The sequence below is a fragment of the Lynx canadensis genome, chromosome B1 (genome assembly GCF_007474595.2).
Source record: "Lynx canadensis isolate LIC74 chromosome B1, mLynCan4.pri.v2, whole genome shotgun sequence".
NCBI lineage: Eukaryota > Metazoa > Chordata > Mammalia > Carnivora > Felidae > Lynx > Lynx canadensis.
The window spans coordinates 109,155,497-109,174,666 of NC_044306.2; the positions used below are offsets into that span (position 1 = coordinate 109,155,497).

The 19,170-nt window shown below is 34.0% G+C and overlaps 1 protein-coding gene across 1 annotated transcript in view; it reads left to right on the plus strand.

Moving 5' to 3' along the window:
• The window catches only part of LOC115512302 (bifunctional heparan sulfate N-deacetylase/N-sulfotransferase 4-like), a 424,934-nt gene that overhangs the window by 288,422 nt on the left and 117,342 nt on the right, over window positions 1-19,170 (plus strand). The window contains 1 exon segment of the mRNA XM_032592912.1: window positions 6,558-6,712. Within this exon segment, the coding sequence (XP_032448803.1) occupies window positions 6,558-6,712 (155 nt within the window).

Here is a 19,170-nt window from a genome sequence, read left to right on the forward strand (position 1 = left end):
CATGATAAGTGTGGTTTCCACAGTCACCAAAGTTATTACAATGTTATTGACTATATTCCCCATGCTATACTTTTTATCCCCGTAATTTATCTATTTTATAACAGAGAGATTATACCTCTTAATCCCCTTCACCCTATTTCACCCACCTGCCACTCCTGTCCCTTCTGGCAATGGCTATTTTGTTCTCTCTATATATGAATTTGTTTCTCCTTTTTGTCATTGTTGTTGATATTGTTGTTTGTTTTGTTTTTTAGATTTTACCTATAAGTGAAATTATATGATATTTATCTTTCTTTGACTTATTTCATTTAGCATGCTATCCATCCATGTTGTCCCAAATGGCTAAGATTTCATTATCTCTTTACAACTGAGTAACATTCCATTGTGTATATATACCACATCTTCTTTATCCATTCATCTATGGATAGACACTTCGATTTCTTCTGTATCTTGGCTATTATAAATACTACTGCAGTAAACAAAGGTGTTCATATATCTTTTTAAATTAGTGTGTTTCTTTTTCCTTGTGTAAGTACCCAGAAGTGGAATTACTGGATTTGTAGCTGTAGTTTTAGTTTTTTGAGGAACCTCTGTACTGTGTTGTATAGTAGCTGCACCAGATTCCTGCCAACAGTGCACAAGGATTCTCTTTTCTCCGCATCCTTGCCATCACTTCCTATTTCTTATATTTTGATACTGGCCATTCTGACTGGTGTGAAGTGATATCTCATCATGGTTTTGATTTGCATTTCCCTGATGATTAGAGATGTATCCTTTCACATGCCTTTTGGCCATCTGAGGTCTTTGGGAAAATGTTTATTCAGTACCTCTGCCCATTTTAATTGGATTATTTGTGGAATTTTTGGTATTTTCAGGAGTTCTTTATCAGATATATCATTTGCAAATATCTTCTCCCATTCAGTAGGTTGCCTTTTTGTTTTATTGTTGGTTTCCTTTGATCTGCAAAATCTCTGTAGTGTGATGTAGTCCCAAAAATAAATTTATTTTTGCTTTAGTTTTTCTTGACTGGAGAGATATATACAGAAAATTATTGCTGAAGATGATGTCCAAGAGATTACTGCCTATGTTTTATTTTAGGAGTTTTATTGTTTCAGGTATTATGTTTAGATCTTCAATCCCTTTTGAGCTTGTTTTGTGTATGCTGTAAGAAAGTGACCCAGTTTCATTCTTTTGTATATAGCTGTCCGGTTTTTCCAACACCATTTATTGAAGAGACTGTCTTTTCTTCACTGTATATTTTTGCTTCCTTTGTCATAGATTAATTGACCATGTAAGTATGGGTTTCTTTCTGGGCTCTCTATTCTGTTCTATTGCTCTGTGTATATTTTTGTGCTAGTACCATACTGTTTTGATTATAATAGGTTTGTAGTATAGTTTGAAATCTGGGATTGTGATATTCCCAGTTTTGTTCTTCTTTCTTGATTGCTTTGACTATTTGAGATCTTTGTGATTTCATACAAATTTTGTTTGTTCTTGTTCTGTGAAAAATGCCATTGACATTTTGATACAGATTGCATTGAATCTGTAGATTGCTTTGGGTAGTATGGACATTTTAACAATATTAATTCTTCCAGTCCATCAGCATTATATCCATTTGTTTGCAATTTCTTCATCTTCTATTTCTTTCATCAATGTCTTACAGTCTTTAGAGTACTGATGTTACACCTCCTTGGTTAGGTTTATTCCTAGGTATTTTCTGATTTTTGGTGCAAGTGTGATTGCATTGTTTTCTTAATTTCCCTATCTGTTCTTTTGTTAGTGTGTAGTGTATTCATGTATGAAACTACAACAGATTTCTGTATACTGATTTTTTATTCCGCAGCTTTGTTGAATTGATTACTTCTAGAGCTAATAGGTAACTATAGATAGGTAATTTTTTTAATGTTTATTTTTGAGAGAGAGAGAGAGAGAGAGAGAGAGAATGAGTGGGGGAGGGAAAGAGAGAGAGGGAGACAGAAGATCTGAAGCAGGCTCTGCACAGAACCTGATGCCAGTCTCGAACTCACAAACCCTGAGAACGTGACCTAAGCCTAAGTGGGATGGTTAACTGACTAAGTTCCCCAGGTGCCCCTATTAGGTAACTTTTAATTGATTTTTATCACCACATGGTTATTTTTACTTAGTGTCATAAATTAGTTTATCTATACCCACCTATATGAAACCATGCCAGAGTCAATATACAAAGAAAATTACAACATCTTCTTACCATTTAGGAATTACAATATTTCATACATAATGAACAAATATAAGGCAGACATTTGTACAAAAGCAATAATGCAGACACTGGAATTTTATAAATTGCATTTTAATGTTGCCTTCTGGGAATTAACCTATAGCCCAGATCTTGCTAAAATTATTATTATATGGGCAGACTTAAAGGACTTTTAGAGTCATGCTGTTATCTCATTACAAGATCTTCCACAAGTGATAACAAAAAGTGAATTCTTCAATATTTTACTTCTGAATTTAAAACTTCCTATTTTTTGAGAATTGGAAGGAGTAAAAGGGAATAACTGTTAAATGAGAACAAAAAATACTTTATTTTTAATTAATAATGATGTTGATTTGAATCTAGATTAGATTAGAAGTGAAAGGCTTAATATTAACACAAATTCTTGTGTTACAAAGAATTGTAACTTGTGTTAAATCTAGTCATGTATAAACTACAAATTATATCCTCACATATAATTTAGGCATAAATTAGGTATAAATAAATACTTGTTTATGGTGATTCAAAAATTTAATATTTTCATTTAGTTGGATTTTAAAACGTGAAATTCTGCTGTGGGGCCTCAGCATGATTTGGTATCATATTTTTCATTAAGTTATTTCTAGTGTTGTAAGCTTGCCTCACAAGGCTTTGAATTATAAAGCTGTATAAAGTAGGAGAAAGGCTAATGGGAAATTAATCTATGAAGTGAAAAAATAAGGTTTTAGATACTACTCTCAACTTTGTGAAGCATGTTTATAAATTGATACAATTGCTAGTATAAAAATTAGTAAGATTTTATGATCAGCCATGTATTTGTTTACATCAATAGTCTGCAAATTTTCCTTAAATGGAGGGATTGACCTCCTTCCTGGTCAAGTATGTATTTTGTGCTTCCTGCTACTTTCAGTAACAATCAGTGAAGTTTAAAGTGAATGGAAGTAATTCTCAAACATTCTATATTCAAAGCACAACAGAAGAGTGGGAGAACTATTGATTCATTCATCGCATGTGACATAAAGTAACTTTCTAATCTGTGCCTCAGTGGGTGAATTATGGCTATAATAAACACTTGGTCTAAACACTTCCTGCTTAAAATCCATATAAGGAATTGATAAACTTCTCTTCATCTGGATTTCAGTGTTTGATATTGTCTATATTAACAAGAGTCCATGAATGGCAAGTCCTTCATACTAACAATTTTAGCTAAAGTTAACAAAAATCAAGGATACTGTCTGCTCACCTTGTTCATAAGACTTTTATCACATTCAAAACTTCCATTTTTTACCCTTTGTTTAGTAGCAACTGCTCTAGTACTGCGGCGCCCAAACTCTAATCCTGGTGGTCCTTACAACTTTTAAGAAATATTCATTATGAACTGTATCCCAGAAATAATGCATATACATAAATACACACGAAAATTGGCATCTACTGGGGCACCTGGGTGGCTCAGTCAGTTGAGCGTCTGATTTGGGCTCAGGTCATGATCTCAGGATTTGTGGGTTCCGGCCCTGCATCAGGCTCTGTGCTGACCGCTTGCTCAGAGCCTGGAGCCTGCTTCGGATTCTGTGTCTCCTTCTTTCTCTGCCCCTCCCCCGCTCACTCCTTGTCTCACTCTGTTTCTCAAAAGTAAATAAATGTAACAAAAATTAAAAATAAAAAATAAAAAAAATTTAAAAATGACATCTACTTCAGCATACATACGAAAACTCTGACGTCCTCTGACGTTATATCATTATGGACTGAATTAAATTATTCACCTATTTACTGCTTTGGGAAGTGGTATGATATAGTGCAAGTTAAAGAAATCCAATCTCTGACTTTTAGAAATTTATACTCTAGGTAGGCAATCGTTTCAGGATTTGTAAAAATATATGAATTTAGAACACTGCAAGTATAAACTAGTAGATATTACTTTTAAGAAGAGAGATATCCTGATATTTACAATGTGCTTGCTATCTGCAACTCAACGATATTAGTGCTTTAATAAATTGATCTCATTGACTTTTCACAAAGACCCAATGAGACAGATATTAAATCCCCATTTTGAACCAGGAAACTGAGACTCAGAGGAGTTAACTTGTACAAGAGGGCATAGTCAAGTAAATGGCAGAGGCAGGGACCCTACTTCTGTACTTACTGACACCAAATATATATTTTCACCATTTCACGGCGCTACTTACTGCATGATCAGTGAAATCTTTATTATGGGACACAGAAATGCAATGTCTGGAGAAAATTCCTTTAAGAAATGCCTTTGTGGGCACCTGGATGGCTCAGTCGGTTAAGCATCTGACTTCAGCTCAGGTCATGATCTCACGGTCTGTGGGTTCGCCCCCGCGTCGGGCTCTGTGCTGACAGCTCCGAGCCTGGAGCTTGTTTCGGATTCTGTGTCTCCCTCTCTCTCTGACCCTCCCCTGCTCATGCTCTGTCTCTCTCTGTCTCAAAAATAAATAAAAACGTTTAATAAAAAAAAAGAAATGCCTTTGTTTTTTTAATATTTATTTGCTTAATATTAAATTTAGCTGCTGTCTGTAAAGCATACTATGTTGTAGAAAAATAAACCAAATAAATACACCTCACACAATAAGCCATATCTGTTATTTTAATTCACTTAGTTAAATATCTAGACCAAACAAGAATCAATTCTTACATTCTTGATTCAGAACATTTTAAAATTAGACTGCATACTGTAAAACTGTACAAAAACTATATTATTTCATACAGTGAAAATATTTGTGGGTAGCTGTGACAAAGTGAATTCCTGTAGAAGTAAGTTGTTATTTCTTTTTTTTTTTCCACTTGTGGCATGACAAATGGTTTTTACTATGCCTTGAGCACTGTTAACAGATTTTCCTAATAGAGGATGAGAAGATTTTTTTTTTAATTTTTTAATGTTTATTTATTTTTGAGAGGGAGACAGAGTATGAGCAGGGGAGGAACAGAGAGAGAGAGGGAGACACAGAATCTGAAGCAGGTTCCAGGCTCTGAACTGTCAGCACAGAGCCTGACTCAGGGCTTGAACTCATGACCCACAAGATCATGACCTGAGCCAAAGTTGGACACTGACAGAGCCACCAACGTGGCTTTATATCAGTTTTAAGTTCTCAAGTCAAGTTTCTATTGTGTTAATAACTTCATTGTTCATGTTTTATGAAATATTGATATCAAAATAGGAAATATGTATGTTCATAATATTTATGTTAAGAGGTAAGGATACAAAAGTAATTATATAATGTTAGCTGATTTATTTTTAAAGTAATTAGAAAAAGATTTAAAACAAAAGCACCAAATGTTTCTACCAGTTTTAGGTGATGATCTTTGTTTTTATTTTGTTTTGGGGCATCATATATCACTAGTCTGTGCTTTTCACTTATTCAATAAGCTTATGTTGCTTTTGTAATCAGAAAAAAATTAACAAACTTCATCAGTTAAATTTTAAGCTCAATTTTAGATGCATATATAAGAATATTTTTAAGAATAAAAAAAAGATCTCTGATTAGGTTTCCCCTGTGTATACAAAAAGGAAGAGAATTATCAGCTGATAATTTTTTTATGGCTTATTTATTTATTTTGAGAGAGACAGAGAGTGAGAGCAGGGGAGGGGCAGCGAAAGAAGGAGAATCTCTAATAGGCTCTGTGTTCTCAGTGCAGAGCCCATGCGGGGCTCAGAACTGTGAGTTCATGACCTGAACTGAAATCTAGTCTCATGCTTCACTATCTGAGCCACCCAGCCTCCTCAGCTGATCATTTTAAAACAAAAATAAGTTGTCTCAGGGTGCCTGGGTGGCTCAGTCCTGTTGAGGGCCTGACTCTTGGTTTCAGCTCAGGTCACGAGCCTTGGATCATGGGATCGAGCCCCACATTGGGCTCTGTGCTAAGCTTGGAGCCTTCTTGAGATTCTCTTTCCCTCTCTCCCTCTCTCTCTCTCTCTCTCTCTGTCCCTCTACCCCCTCCCCCCACTTGTGCTCTTTCTCTCAAATAATAAGTAAATAAATAAATAAATAGTCTCAAATGAAGTCTACTTATTATTATCATCATATACTAGCAATTCTAAACAGTGTCAGTGATAAAATACCCCTAAATTCTAAATTAAACACCTATCTGAACTTGGGGCTACCACACTTACCCCAACTCATCCCAACCCCCAGCCACATTGCCCCTGATATAATTTAGACTATGGTCATTTCTTTTTATTATTATTGAGAACAATGCAAAATTGGATTTACATATCAGTAATAAGAAGAAGAATAAAAACCTGACAAACATAATCTTCAAGCTAGTATGAAATTTGCGTTTAAACCCTTTTTAACTTTATGTTTTACAGGGACTGAAGAGGAAGATGAAGGCGATGACCTTTTGCTTCGGTCTGTAGATGAGTTCTGGTGGTTTCCTCACATGTGGAGCCATATGCAGCCTCATCTCTTCCATAATGAGTCATCTTTAGTTGAACAGATGATTCTCAACAAGGAATTTGCCCTGGTGAGCACATTTTATTGGAATATTTTTCAAACTGAGTTATGATCTATCAGTGGATTATAAAATCAATTTACTGGGTTGAATACAACAGAAATAGAACAGAAGATATCAAAGAGTGCATCACACGTATTAAGGGAATAAATTGATTTGTGTTATTTTGTTTCAGGAATGTGTGTGTGTGTGTGTGTGTATGTATATATATATATATATATATATATATATATATATATATATATGTATATGTATATAGGACCATGATATGATATAAAATGTATTTCAAAAAGTATGTTATTGTCAGACAATTACTATCTTTTGTTTTATGGAAGAATTATTCTTGCATCTATGAGAAAGAAATATAGTACTTTCTCCATTGTATTCCTGGTGCATTATAATTACGTTCTCAAAGCTTTAATTATAAGGGATGGATGGATGGATGGATGGATGGATGGATGGGTGACGTGAAACATTACAACAATGATTGAGAACCAGTGGTTCAAACTGCAGCATGTGCTGGGCCCAATCCTGAAGTTTCTGATTCAGTATATTTTCAAAGACACCTGAGAATTTGCATTTCTAACAAATTATCTGATGGCCCATAAGCCAAACCTGGCCTGCTGCTTACTTTTTATTGTCCCTAAGCTAAGATATTTTTGTTCTGTGTGTTTTTCGTTGATTGTCTTTTAGGTTTTTAAATGATTGACAATCAAAGGCACAATAATATTTTGTGACATAGAAATTGCATAAAATTCAGATTTCGAAGTACATATAAAAATGTTACTGGCACACTGCATACTCCTACTTTTATGTATTGTCTGCGGCTGCTTTTTCTCTACAGCAGCAGAGTTGTGCAGTTGCAGAAGAGACAATATATGGCCCACAAAGCCTAAAATATTTGCCTTTACTGAAAAAGTTTTCCCACCCTGTTCTAAATATTAGGTAAACTATGCATCCCTTTAACAATCTAATGAAAGAAATATTTTTCCCAGAAAAATACTCAGGTGCACGTTCTCACATCTTCACACAGAAGGAATAGACCATCACAAGGGGTATGTGAATCACCCAAGATTCTAGGCCCCAGATAAAACCTATCTTTAAATGAACAGTTTTCAATTAAAATAAAGAGTTCAGGGCCCCTGGGCAGCTCAGTCAGTTAAGTGTCCAACTCTTGACTTTGGCTCAGGATATGAACTCACAGTTCCTGAGTTCAAGCCCTGCGTCAGGCTCTGCACTGACAGCACAGAGCCTGCTTGTGATTCTGTTTCTTCCCCTTTCTGCCCCTCCCGCTCTTGCTCTCTATCTCTCTCTCAATATAAATAAAAAATAAACTTAAAAAAATAAATAAAATAAATAGTTCATATGTACTATGTGATCGTTGATGTTTCATTTTTTAAAAGCCATATTAACAGGCATAGACCTAATCAGTCAGTTAAGTGTCCAACTTCAGCTCAGGTCATGATCTCATGGCTTATGGATTCAAGCCTCACATCTGGCTCTTTGCTGACAGCTCAGAGCCTAGAGCCTGCTTCAGATTCTGTGTCTCCCTCTCTCTCTCTGCTCTTCCCCCACTCATGCTCTCTCTCTCTCTTTCTCTCTCTATCAAAAATAAATAAACATTAAAAAAAATTTTTAAGAGGCATAGACCTAAGGCCAAATGTGTACTATGATATTTTTCAAAGTTATGCCTAGTTATGTTATTATGTTAACAGCTCACCGTTCTTTTCATCACAAAATCCCCAGACCTATGTCAAATCTACACATAGTATCCTTACTAAGAGTGGGTGGCACAAAAAACAATTAAGATCATGGACTCAGGCACCAGAGTGCCTATGTTTTAACCTTGACCTTCCATCAGTGGCTGCTTGATCTTGAACAAAAATTATTCAAACTCTCTGTTTCCCATCTCTCAGTCTCCCCATCTGTAAAAACAAGGATAATAGTAACAACTACCTCATAGGATTATTTTGATACATATTTGAGGATATGCATATATATATATATATATATATATATATATATATAATGCTTAGAGCAGTTCCTGCAACACAGTAACACTCAATAGGGGTTAATTAAACAATTATGATCTTCCAAAATCCAGACAAATATGCAGTTATGTTTTGCTTTACAAAAGCCAAATATTTTTTTTTTAATATGGATTTACAAGAGGTTGATTGTCACTTAACTTTTAAGGAATGTCTAATAAATTTTGTAGTACTTCATAGCATTGTAAATTTAAGTAAATATTCCCTTTTCAAAAAATAAACTTACCTTGAGTAAGCATGCTGAATTCTCTCTGTGCAGTTACCTTAACATTAAACTGTTTGTTTATCATTTGATTTAAATCCCCCCCTACCTCTCTGTCACTGTGAAGGCTTGCTTTTTTAGGCATGTGGGTTATATTTCATAATGGTCGATTTCACCTGTTTGTGTAATTTCTTTTTTTAAAAAGCCATGCCAAAAGCACTGGGAAAGACTCAATGTAATTGCTTTGTAATGAAATGTTGAAAGCTATTTAGAGTTCATTCAGAGCAATTACATTTGTTTAGTCAGTGTGGCTAGATGCTAGACTGAAGCCTATAAACACATTTTGTAAAAAATAATCTTATTATATGTTGCATAGGCAAAATATTACAACTAAAATAAAGTCTGTTAAACACACATCCTGCAATGACATCATTCTTTTCCTTCTGGAGTTCACCTCAATAAAACTTCTCAGGACTCTTCAAGCAGTGACATTCAAAATCCACCTTTACCTGTAAACATCAGATGGCAATATGTTTGTTTTCCAGAGAGCCAGGGAATGTATCTCTTTCCTATTAAATTATTATCTTTCCACATCTAGATGACACTTCAAAATCATCAACAGTATTAAGATGGGATAGGAAAGCTCTACATGAGATACTCGCAGACTATATTTTAGTCCTGACTACAAGTAACAAGTTCTAATACAGTTGGCATCTCATTTAATGTCTTCATGCCTCAGTTTCCTCCCCTGGAATAATAATGATTCCCTTTTTCATTCTCTAAACCACAAAGTTTTTAGATAATTAATTTACATCAGCTCATCTGCCAGCCAAAAGCACTGGACCAGATAATCCACTGATCAATCCCATTTCTAAAATTCTGTGATCATTGACAATGTCGGTCCACAATTTGGAATGAACATCTTGAAACACTTACCTAGCTGCAATTGAAGCAATTATGGAAAGAGATTTTCAAACTGAATGACAAATTTAAGCTGAAAAAAAACCAGAAGTGTGTAAATCTCTCTTTTTTATCCCAACCTGACATTCCTCGGTACAACCCTGGCTGGCAGAGGAGTTATCAGTCAAAAACACAGTTGTTCTCACAACATTTACAAAAATGATTCAAAGACATATTAATAGTTTTATGGTGATGTTTCAAAAGTAGTTAAACAATCTGAATGGTTTTATTTGTAGTGTTTGTTCAAATTCTCTATGGATAGGGTTCATCTCCTGATGTAATATGTCTAAAACTCAAGAGAGAAATACATTGCCACCACTGTTTCTTTACTGTTTCATCATTTTAGAAGAGCTTTTATTACTGTAAACTTGATTTTTTTTTTTTTGGTCAATAACATTTCTTAATTGAAGTATAATTAACATATAGTGTTATGTTAGTCTCAGGTGCACAATATAATGATTCAACAACTCTATACATTATTCAGTGCTCATCACAATAAGTGTACTCTTAATTCCCTATATCTATTTCATCCATCCCATCACTCACCTCCCCTCTGGCGACCACCAGTTTGTTCTCTGTATTTAAGACTGTCTTTTTTTGTCTTTTTGTTTTTTAGTTTGTTCATTTGTTTTGTTTCTTAAATTCTACATGAGTGAAATAATATGATATTTGTCTTCTCTGTCTGACTTATTTCACTTAGCATTTTACACTCTAGTCCATCCCTTTTGTTGCAGATGGCAAGATCTCATTCTTTTATATGGCTGAGTAATATTCCAATGTGTATATAATCCATTAATCTATGCATGGACACTTGGGTTGCTTCATATCTTGGCTATTGTAAATAAAACTGCAATAAATATAAGGGTACTTATATATATATTTTTTGAATTAGTGTCCTCATGTTCCTTGGGTAAATATCCAGGAGTGGAATTGCTGAATTATTTGATATTTCTTTTTATTTTTTTTTGAGAAAACTCCATACTGTTTTCCACAGTGGCTGCACTAATTTATATTCCTATTAATGGTGCACAAGGTTGTTTTTTTTTCCCCCACATCCTCACCAATGCTTGTCACTACTTGTCTTTCTGATTCTAGCCATTCCTACAGTTGTGAAGTAATATCTTGTCGTGGTTTTGATTTATATTTCCCCGATGATTAGTGATGTTGAACATATTTTCATGTGTCTGTTGGCCATTTATGTATCCTTTGGAAAACTGCCTATTCAGGTACTCTGCTTATTGTTTAATCAGATTGGTTTTTTGGTTTTGAGTTGTATAAATTCTTTACATATTTTGGATATTAATCCTGTATTGGATATGTCATTTGCAAATATCTTCTCCCATTCAGTAGGTTGCCTTGCCATTTTGTTGATGATTTCCGTTGCCGTGCAGAAGTTTTGTTTTGTTTTGTTTTTATTTTGGTGTGGTCTCAAAGCTTTAATTTTGTTTTTGTCTCCTTTGCCTGAGGAGATATATCTAGAGAAATGTTTCCATGGCTGATGTCAAAGAAATTACTGCCTATGTTTTCTTCTAGAAGTCTTATGGTGTCAGGTCTTACATTTAAGTCCTTAATCCATTTTGAATTTATTTTTGTGTATGGTGTATGAAAATAGTACAGTCTCAATTTTTTTTTTGCAGGTAACTGTCCAGTTTTCCCAATACCATTTGTTGAAGAGACAGTCTTTTTCCCATTGCATATTCTTGCCTCCTTTTCTGTAGATTGATTGACCATATAACTGCAGGTTTATTTCTGGGCTCTCTATTCTGTTCTGTTGATCTATGTGTCTATTTTTGTGCCAGTTTCATACTGTTTTGATTGCCATTGCGTTGTAGTATATCTTAAATCTGTGGGATTGTGATAGCCATAGCTTTGTAGTATATCTTAGATCTGTAGGATTGTGATACCTCCAGCTTTGTTCTTCTTTCTCAGGAATGCTTTGGCTAGTTGTGATCTTTAATGGTTCCATATGAATTTAGGATTGTTTGTTCTAGTTCTATGAAAAATGTTGTAGGTATTTTGATAAGGATTGCATTAAATCTATTGATTGCTTTGGGTAGTATGGATATGTTAATAATATGGGTTCTTCCAATCCATGAGCATAGATTATCTTTCCATTTGTATGTGTCATCTTCAATTTATTTTATCAGTGCTTTATAGTTTTTGTAGTACAAGTGTTACATTACACTTCCTTGGTTAGGTTTATTAGTAGGTATTATATTATTTTTAGTGCAAGTGTAAATGGGATTATTTTCTTAATTTCTCTTTCTGCTACTTCTTTATTATTGTAAAGAAACTCAATATTTTTCTGCATATTAATCTTATAATTTTAATTCATAGTCTGTGACTTTACTAAATTCATTTCTCAGTTTTGATAATTTTCAAACATTATTATTTATAAATCCATTAAGTTATGTATGTGGTGTGAATGTACATGCATATGTATAAGGGGCTATGAGTATGTATATACTTAATCCATTAGCATTTGTATATGCAATGTATGAATGTGTTTATTGTGTGCATATATATATACATATGTATGTGTATATATATAACATGCTTATTACATGAACATATACGCCCTGTGAATGTGTGTATGTGTGTACAGGGCATTGGTTGAATGATAAGTGTAGTAAACTAAGATACATTAATTATAAGATACTATATACTTGTATGGCATTGATTTGGGAAAAATATTTTTTGATTCTTCTAATAAACCATACATTTTTGCTTTCATTATGTTACTTGAGCATGTCACTAAATAGAAGCAACACTTCAAATATGACAACAGACAAAATCTCAAGAGATTTCCATCAAGAGATATAAAACATCGGCTAACATTAAAGCATTTGATGAAAAGGCTACCAAAATTATTCTTAACTTGACCCACACCTTTTTTTCAAACCTAGAGGGAAAGAATGCCTATAGCATAAACTGAGATTATGTATTTTTATTCCAAAATAGATTTGTGGGGAAAAGGGAAATTAAGAAATAGTGTTTTGTTGTTTTAAGTTTTGTGGACAGACTTATTAACATTTTCAAATGAGTGAGATCTTTCAGTTCACTGATAATTGTAGACTATAAAATATCCTTAAGGAAACAAACAAACAAACAAACAAAAACAAACAAAAAAACCCCACTTGTCTTCAATGATAACTTTTCAATAATTATGTCTTTTTCTTGTCATTTTGTTAAATAGTTATGTGTTGTATTTATGAGTAAGTAAGTTAAGAATTCCTGAAATAAAGGTCTAAGTTTTTAAATCCTACTTTTAAAATGCTACACTTATTTATGAACTGTGTATATCTTTTTTCATAACAAGACACAATATTTCTGATAAGGAAAATGCTGACACTTAAAATGTTCTCATAAAAGCTCAAACTCATCAAAGAGTAACTATGGAAAATCTTTAAGTATCATGATGGCATGCATACTAAATCACTTATGTAGAGGTTTTAATTAAAAAATAAAAGGAGTGTAATATTGGAATTCATGGCACGATGATATAAAACTGAGAGAGAAGTGCCTTTCAATAGCTTGTATGCCTGTATCTTTACTAAATTATGCAGTATACAGCCTTAAGTTGTACAACAAATACAAGTTATTAAAAAAAAAAAACCTCTGGTAATTATAGCTCATAGGGTGTTTTAGAGATAGAAAATTTAGAGCAGGTAAGACTATTGAATCAAAAATAAAATTGTGACCAAATACTGACTTAATGAAAGTTCACTAGAGAGCAAATAATGTATTTTGAAGGTTCAGTAATGAATAAGGCAATCTGTGCACTCAGCAGAATAGATACTTACGTAAGCATGAAGAATTTAAATAAAATATAAAGAAGCAAAACATCCAAGCATAGACAAATTTGAAACTTTTTGGCAATTGCATGAGCTTTTGAGGGATCCTGAACTTTTATAACTTATCTCAGAAATGAGATCCCACCAGTTTAATCATATACTATTCATTAGAAGATAGTCATTAGGGCCAGCACATACTTGAAAGGAGGAGGATTCAACAAGGGAGGGAATACCAATAGGCAGAAATCATTGGAAGTCATTATGGAAGCTCGCCTTCATGTCTAACTAGAAACAGGAAATATAGGGGCGCCTGGGTGGCTCAGTAGGTTAAGCGTCTGACTTTGCCTCAGGTTATGATCTCACTGCTCACAGATTTGAGCCCCGTATCAGACTCTGTGCTGACAGGTCAGAGACTGGAGCCTGCTTCAGATTCTGTCTCTCTCTCTCTGCCCCTCCCCAATCACACTCTGTCTTACTCTATCTCTCAAAAATAAATAAACATTAAAAATTTTTAAAAAAAGAAATAGGAAATATAAAGAATCCTGTATGATAGAAGTCATACTTATTTGTTCATTAACTTCAAAAATATTTGAATATGAACTAAAACATTAAAATCAGAATCTTTTTTTTTTTTCATAATTTACTGTCAGGTGAGCTCACATATAATGTAGTCTTGGCTTCAGGAGTAGATTTCCATGATTTATCACTTACATACAACATCCAGTACTCATCTCAACAAGTGCCCTCCTCAATGCCCATCACCCATTTTTTCCAGGCCCCCAACTCCCCACCCCCATCAACCCTCAGTTTGTTCTCTGTATTTAAGCATCTCTTATGGTTTGCCTCCCTGTCTGTAAGTTATTTTTCCTTTCCTTTCCCAATAGTCTTCTATTAAGTTTCTAAGATTCTACATATGAGTGAAAACATGTATCTTTCTCTGACTGACTTACTTCATTTAGCATAATATTGTCCAGTTCCATCCACATCGTTGCAAATGGCAAATCGTTTGCATTCTTTTTCATTGCTGAGTAGTATTCCATTGTATATATTAACCACATCTTCTTTATCCTTTCATCAGTTGATGGACATTTAGGCTCTTTCCATAATTTGGCTATTGTTGATAGTGCTGCTATAAACTTTGGGGTACGTGGGCTCCTACACATCTACACTCCTGTAGCCTTTGTATAAATACCTAGTACTACTATTCCTGGGTCACAGAGTAATTCTATTTTTAATTTTTGAGGAACCTCCACAATGTCTTCCAGGGTGGCTGCACCAGTTTGCATTCCCCATTCCCACCAACAGTGCAAGTGGGTTCCTCTTTCTCCACATCCTTGCCAACATCTGTTATTTCCTGAGTTGTTAATTTTAGCCAGTCTGAACTGTGTGAGGTAGTATCTCAATGTGGTTTGGTTTATATTTCCCTGATGATGAGCAGTGTTGAGCATTTTGTCATGTGCCTGTTAGCCATTTGGATGTCTTCTTGGAAAAGTGTCTATTCATGTGTTCTACCCATTTTCACAGGATTATTTGTTTTTCGGATGTTGAGTTTGGTAAGTTCTTCATAGATTTTGAATACTAACCCTTTATCTGATATGTCATTTGCAAATATCTTTTCCCATTCTGTTGGTTTCCTTTTAGTTTTGTTGATTGTTTCCTTTTCTGTGCAGAAGGTTTTTATCTTGGTGAGCTCCCAATAGTTCATTTTTGCTTTTATTTCCCTTGTTTTCAGAGACATGTCAAGTAAGAAATTGCTGCGGCCGAGGTCAAAGGGGTTGTTACCTGTTTTCTCCTCTAGGATTTTGATGTTTTCCTGTTTCATTTCAGACACATAGACCAATGGAATAGAATACAGAACCCAGAATTGGACCCACAAATGTATGGCCAACTAATCTTTGACAAAGCAGAAATGCATATCCAATGGAAAAAAAGACAGTCTCTTTAGCAAATGGTGCTAGGAGAACTAGACAGCAACATCCAGAAGAATGAAACTGGACCACTTTCTTACACCATACACATAAACTCAGAATCTTTATCTTGAAGCTTAATACCAGTTACACCTCCCTAAGACCAAAATATTTACTCATCTAACTCTTTTCTTTTCATCCAATCCATTGCCTCTACTTGAAAATATATAGACAGCTGTTGAATTCTCGTCACCTCTACTACTAACTACTTAGTTTAAGTTACAGTTGTATCTTTTTTACCAGCTTTATTGATATTGACATTAATATATCATAAACCTCAGTGATGTTTAGTGTGTTTACAGATTTATGCAAACTTCACCACGATTAATTTTTAAAAAAACATCTTTATAACTTCAAAAAGTCTGTACCCCTCGTCAATTCCTCTTTCTCTCAACTCCCCTGAACCTAGGAAATTATTAATTTACTTCCCATTTCTGTAGATTTTTTATTATGAACATTTTATATAAATAGAATCATATAATATGTGTGTGGTCTTTTATAATTAGTTTTTTTTTCATTTAACTTAATCTTTTGCAGTTCATATATGTTGTAGCATGTATCAGTACTTTGTTCTGTTTTATAGCCAAGCAATGTTCCATTGCTATGTTTATATTATATTTTATTTATACATTCATCAGTTGGTAGACATGTTTATACTTTCTGGCTATTATTTATAATGTCTCTACAAATATTCATGTACAAGTTTTTGTGTGGACATGTGTTTTCATTTATCTGTATATTTACCCTGGAGTAGAATTGTTGGGTTACATATGGTATCTCTATGTTTAGCATATTGAGAAACCACCAGACTGTTTTTAAATTGTCTGTACCACTTGGGGCACCTGGTTGACTCAGGAGGTTAAGCATTTGACTTTGGCTCAGGTCATGATCTCATTGGTTTGTTAGTTCAGGCCCTGCCTCAGGCTCTGTGCTGACAGCTTGGAGCCAGGAGCCTGCTTCGGATTCTCTCTCTCTCTCTCTCTCTCTCTCTCTCTCTCTCTCTCTCCCTCCATCCCTCCCTCCCTCTCTCTCTCTCTTTCAAAAACAAACATTAAAAAAATTTTAAATAAAATAAAATAAATTGTCTGCACCACTTTACATTTCCACCAACAATGCATGAGGATTCTAATTACTCCACATCCTTGTCAACCCATGTTATTATCTGTCATTTTTATTATATATGGTATGGATATGAGGAAGTATCAAATTATGTTGTGATTTCCATTTCCCTAATGGCTAATGATGTTGAGCATCTTTTCATATGTCTATCAGCTGTCATATATCTTCATGTCTATTCAGATCCTTTTCCACTTTTTAATTGTGTTAGTGGCCTTTTGTTATTTACTTGCAAGAAATCTTGTATATTCTTTATACAAATACTTTATCAGTTCTATGATTTTCAGATATTTTCTCCATATGTGGATTCTCTTTAAACTTACTGAACAGTGTCTTTTGAAACATAGAAGTTTTAAATTTTTATAAAATCCAATTTATCATTTTTTTTTTTTGGTCTCTTGTGCTTTTTGTGTCAAACCTAGAAAGGTTTTGCCTAACCCAAGGTCATAAAAATGTACTCCTATATTTGCTTCTATGAATAAGATGATATGAACACTTACATTTAGTTCTGCGGTGCATTTAGAGTTCATTCTTTTGTATGGCACAAGGAAGAAGTACAGCTTCATTCTGTCACATGTGGTATCCAGTTGTACCCACATTTTTTGTTGAAAAGACCATTCTTTCTCCCACCAAATTGGGTACTTCTGTCAAAAATAAACTGACTTTAAATTTAAGGAAGTATATTTATACTCTCAATTCTATTATATTTATCTCTATGCCTGCCCTTATGCTAGATCTCACCATCTTGATTCCTGTATCTTCCCAATAAGTCTTTTTATTGAAAATTGTGAGTCGTCCAACTTTGTTTTTCTCTTTAAAAATTGCTTGGTCTATTCTGGGTCCTTTGAGTTTTCATATGAGTTTTAGAAGCAGCTTATCAATTTCTGCACAATGACTAGCTGAGATTTTGATAGGATAGCATTGGATCCACAAATAAATTGAGGAAATACTCCTATCTTAACATAACTTTTTTGGTCTATGTATATGGGCTATTTTTCCATTTATTCAGGTCTTCCTTAGTTTTTTTCAATAATATTTTATAATTTTCACTGCCTATGTTCCTCATTGCTTTTGTTAAATATGTTACTAAGTATTGTATTCTTTTTGATGCTATCATAAGTGGAATTGTTACTTAATTTCACTTGCACATTCTTTATTTTTATTTATAAAAGTACAATTGATTTTTGTATTTAGAGTTTGTAACCTTCAAATTTGCTGAATTTATTTACAAGTTCTGGAATTATTTTAGTGGATTCTTCAGGATAGTTTATATATAAGATCTTATCATATGTAAATGGAAATAGTTTTACTTCTTCTTTTCCAATCTGGAAACATTTTATATCATTTTCTTGTCCAATTTACCTGATGTGAATCTCTGTATATTGCTGGATAGAAGTGACAAGCACAAAAATCCTTGTCTTATTCCTGATCTTAGGAAGGAAACATCCAGTCTTTCACCATTAACCATGATGTTAGTTACAGCCTTTTCATAGAAACCTATTATCAAGTTCAAGTTCCTGTCAATTCCTGCTCAGTTGAGTATTTTGATTATGAGAATATATTGGCATTTTCATATATTTTGGGGGGATCTATTCAGTTGATTATGCTTTTCCCTTTGTTTTATTGGTAAGATGTATTACACTAATTGTTGTAAGGTTAGTTTAACATCTAAAACCAAGACTTTCTAGTACCAACCATTAAAATATCAGATGGGAAAACCCTGTGATAAATCTCATTGGTCTTGGTGTATAATGCTTTTTATATGTTGCTGAATTTAATAGCTAGTATTTTGTTGAATATTTTGTATCTATATTCATAGAGATATTGGTTTGTAGTTTTTCTTTTATTATACCTTTGTCTGGTTTTGGTGGTAGGCTAATACTAGCCTCATAGAATTAGTTGGAAAATGTTCTCTCCTTTTCTGTGTTTTGAAAGAACACAGTTCTATAGATAGGGTCTATAGATAGGTCTATGAGACTTTTTCCAATCACAGGAGTATTCTTAGCTGTCTCTTTCTTTGGTTTTCTCTAGTATACTTCTTATTTGGTTTATTATTAGCTTGCTATTAACCTTAATTAAAATAACAACAGGCTTCTCTGAATTGCTTGCCATCAAAATCTCCATTGTTTTCAAGGGTGATCTTTGACTTGAACTTTTCCACACTCTGTCCCAAATAAGGTCACTTCCCTTGGAGAGAATTTAAGAGTTCTTTCTTTCTATGACCTACATCTCCCTGTGGGCAAAGTCTTTGCAACCACTGTTCCAGAGCTAGAGTGGGAACAATGGCTTCCTCTCTCAACGTGACACCCAGATTTATGAGCAGGGTGCTGGGTTGGGATGGTAGCCTCTGGTTTTCTCAGTTTGGTTCTCCTAGCTTAGAACC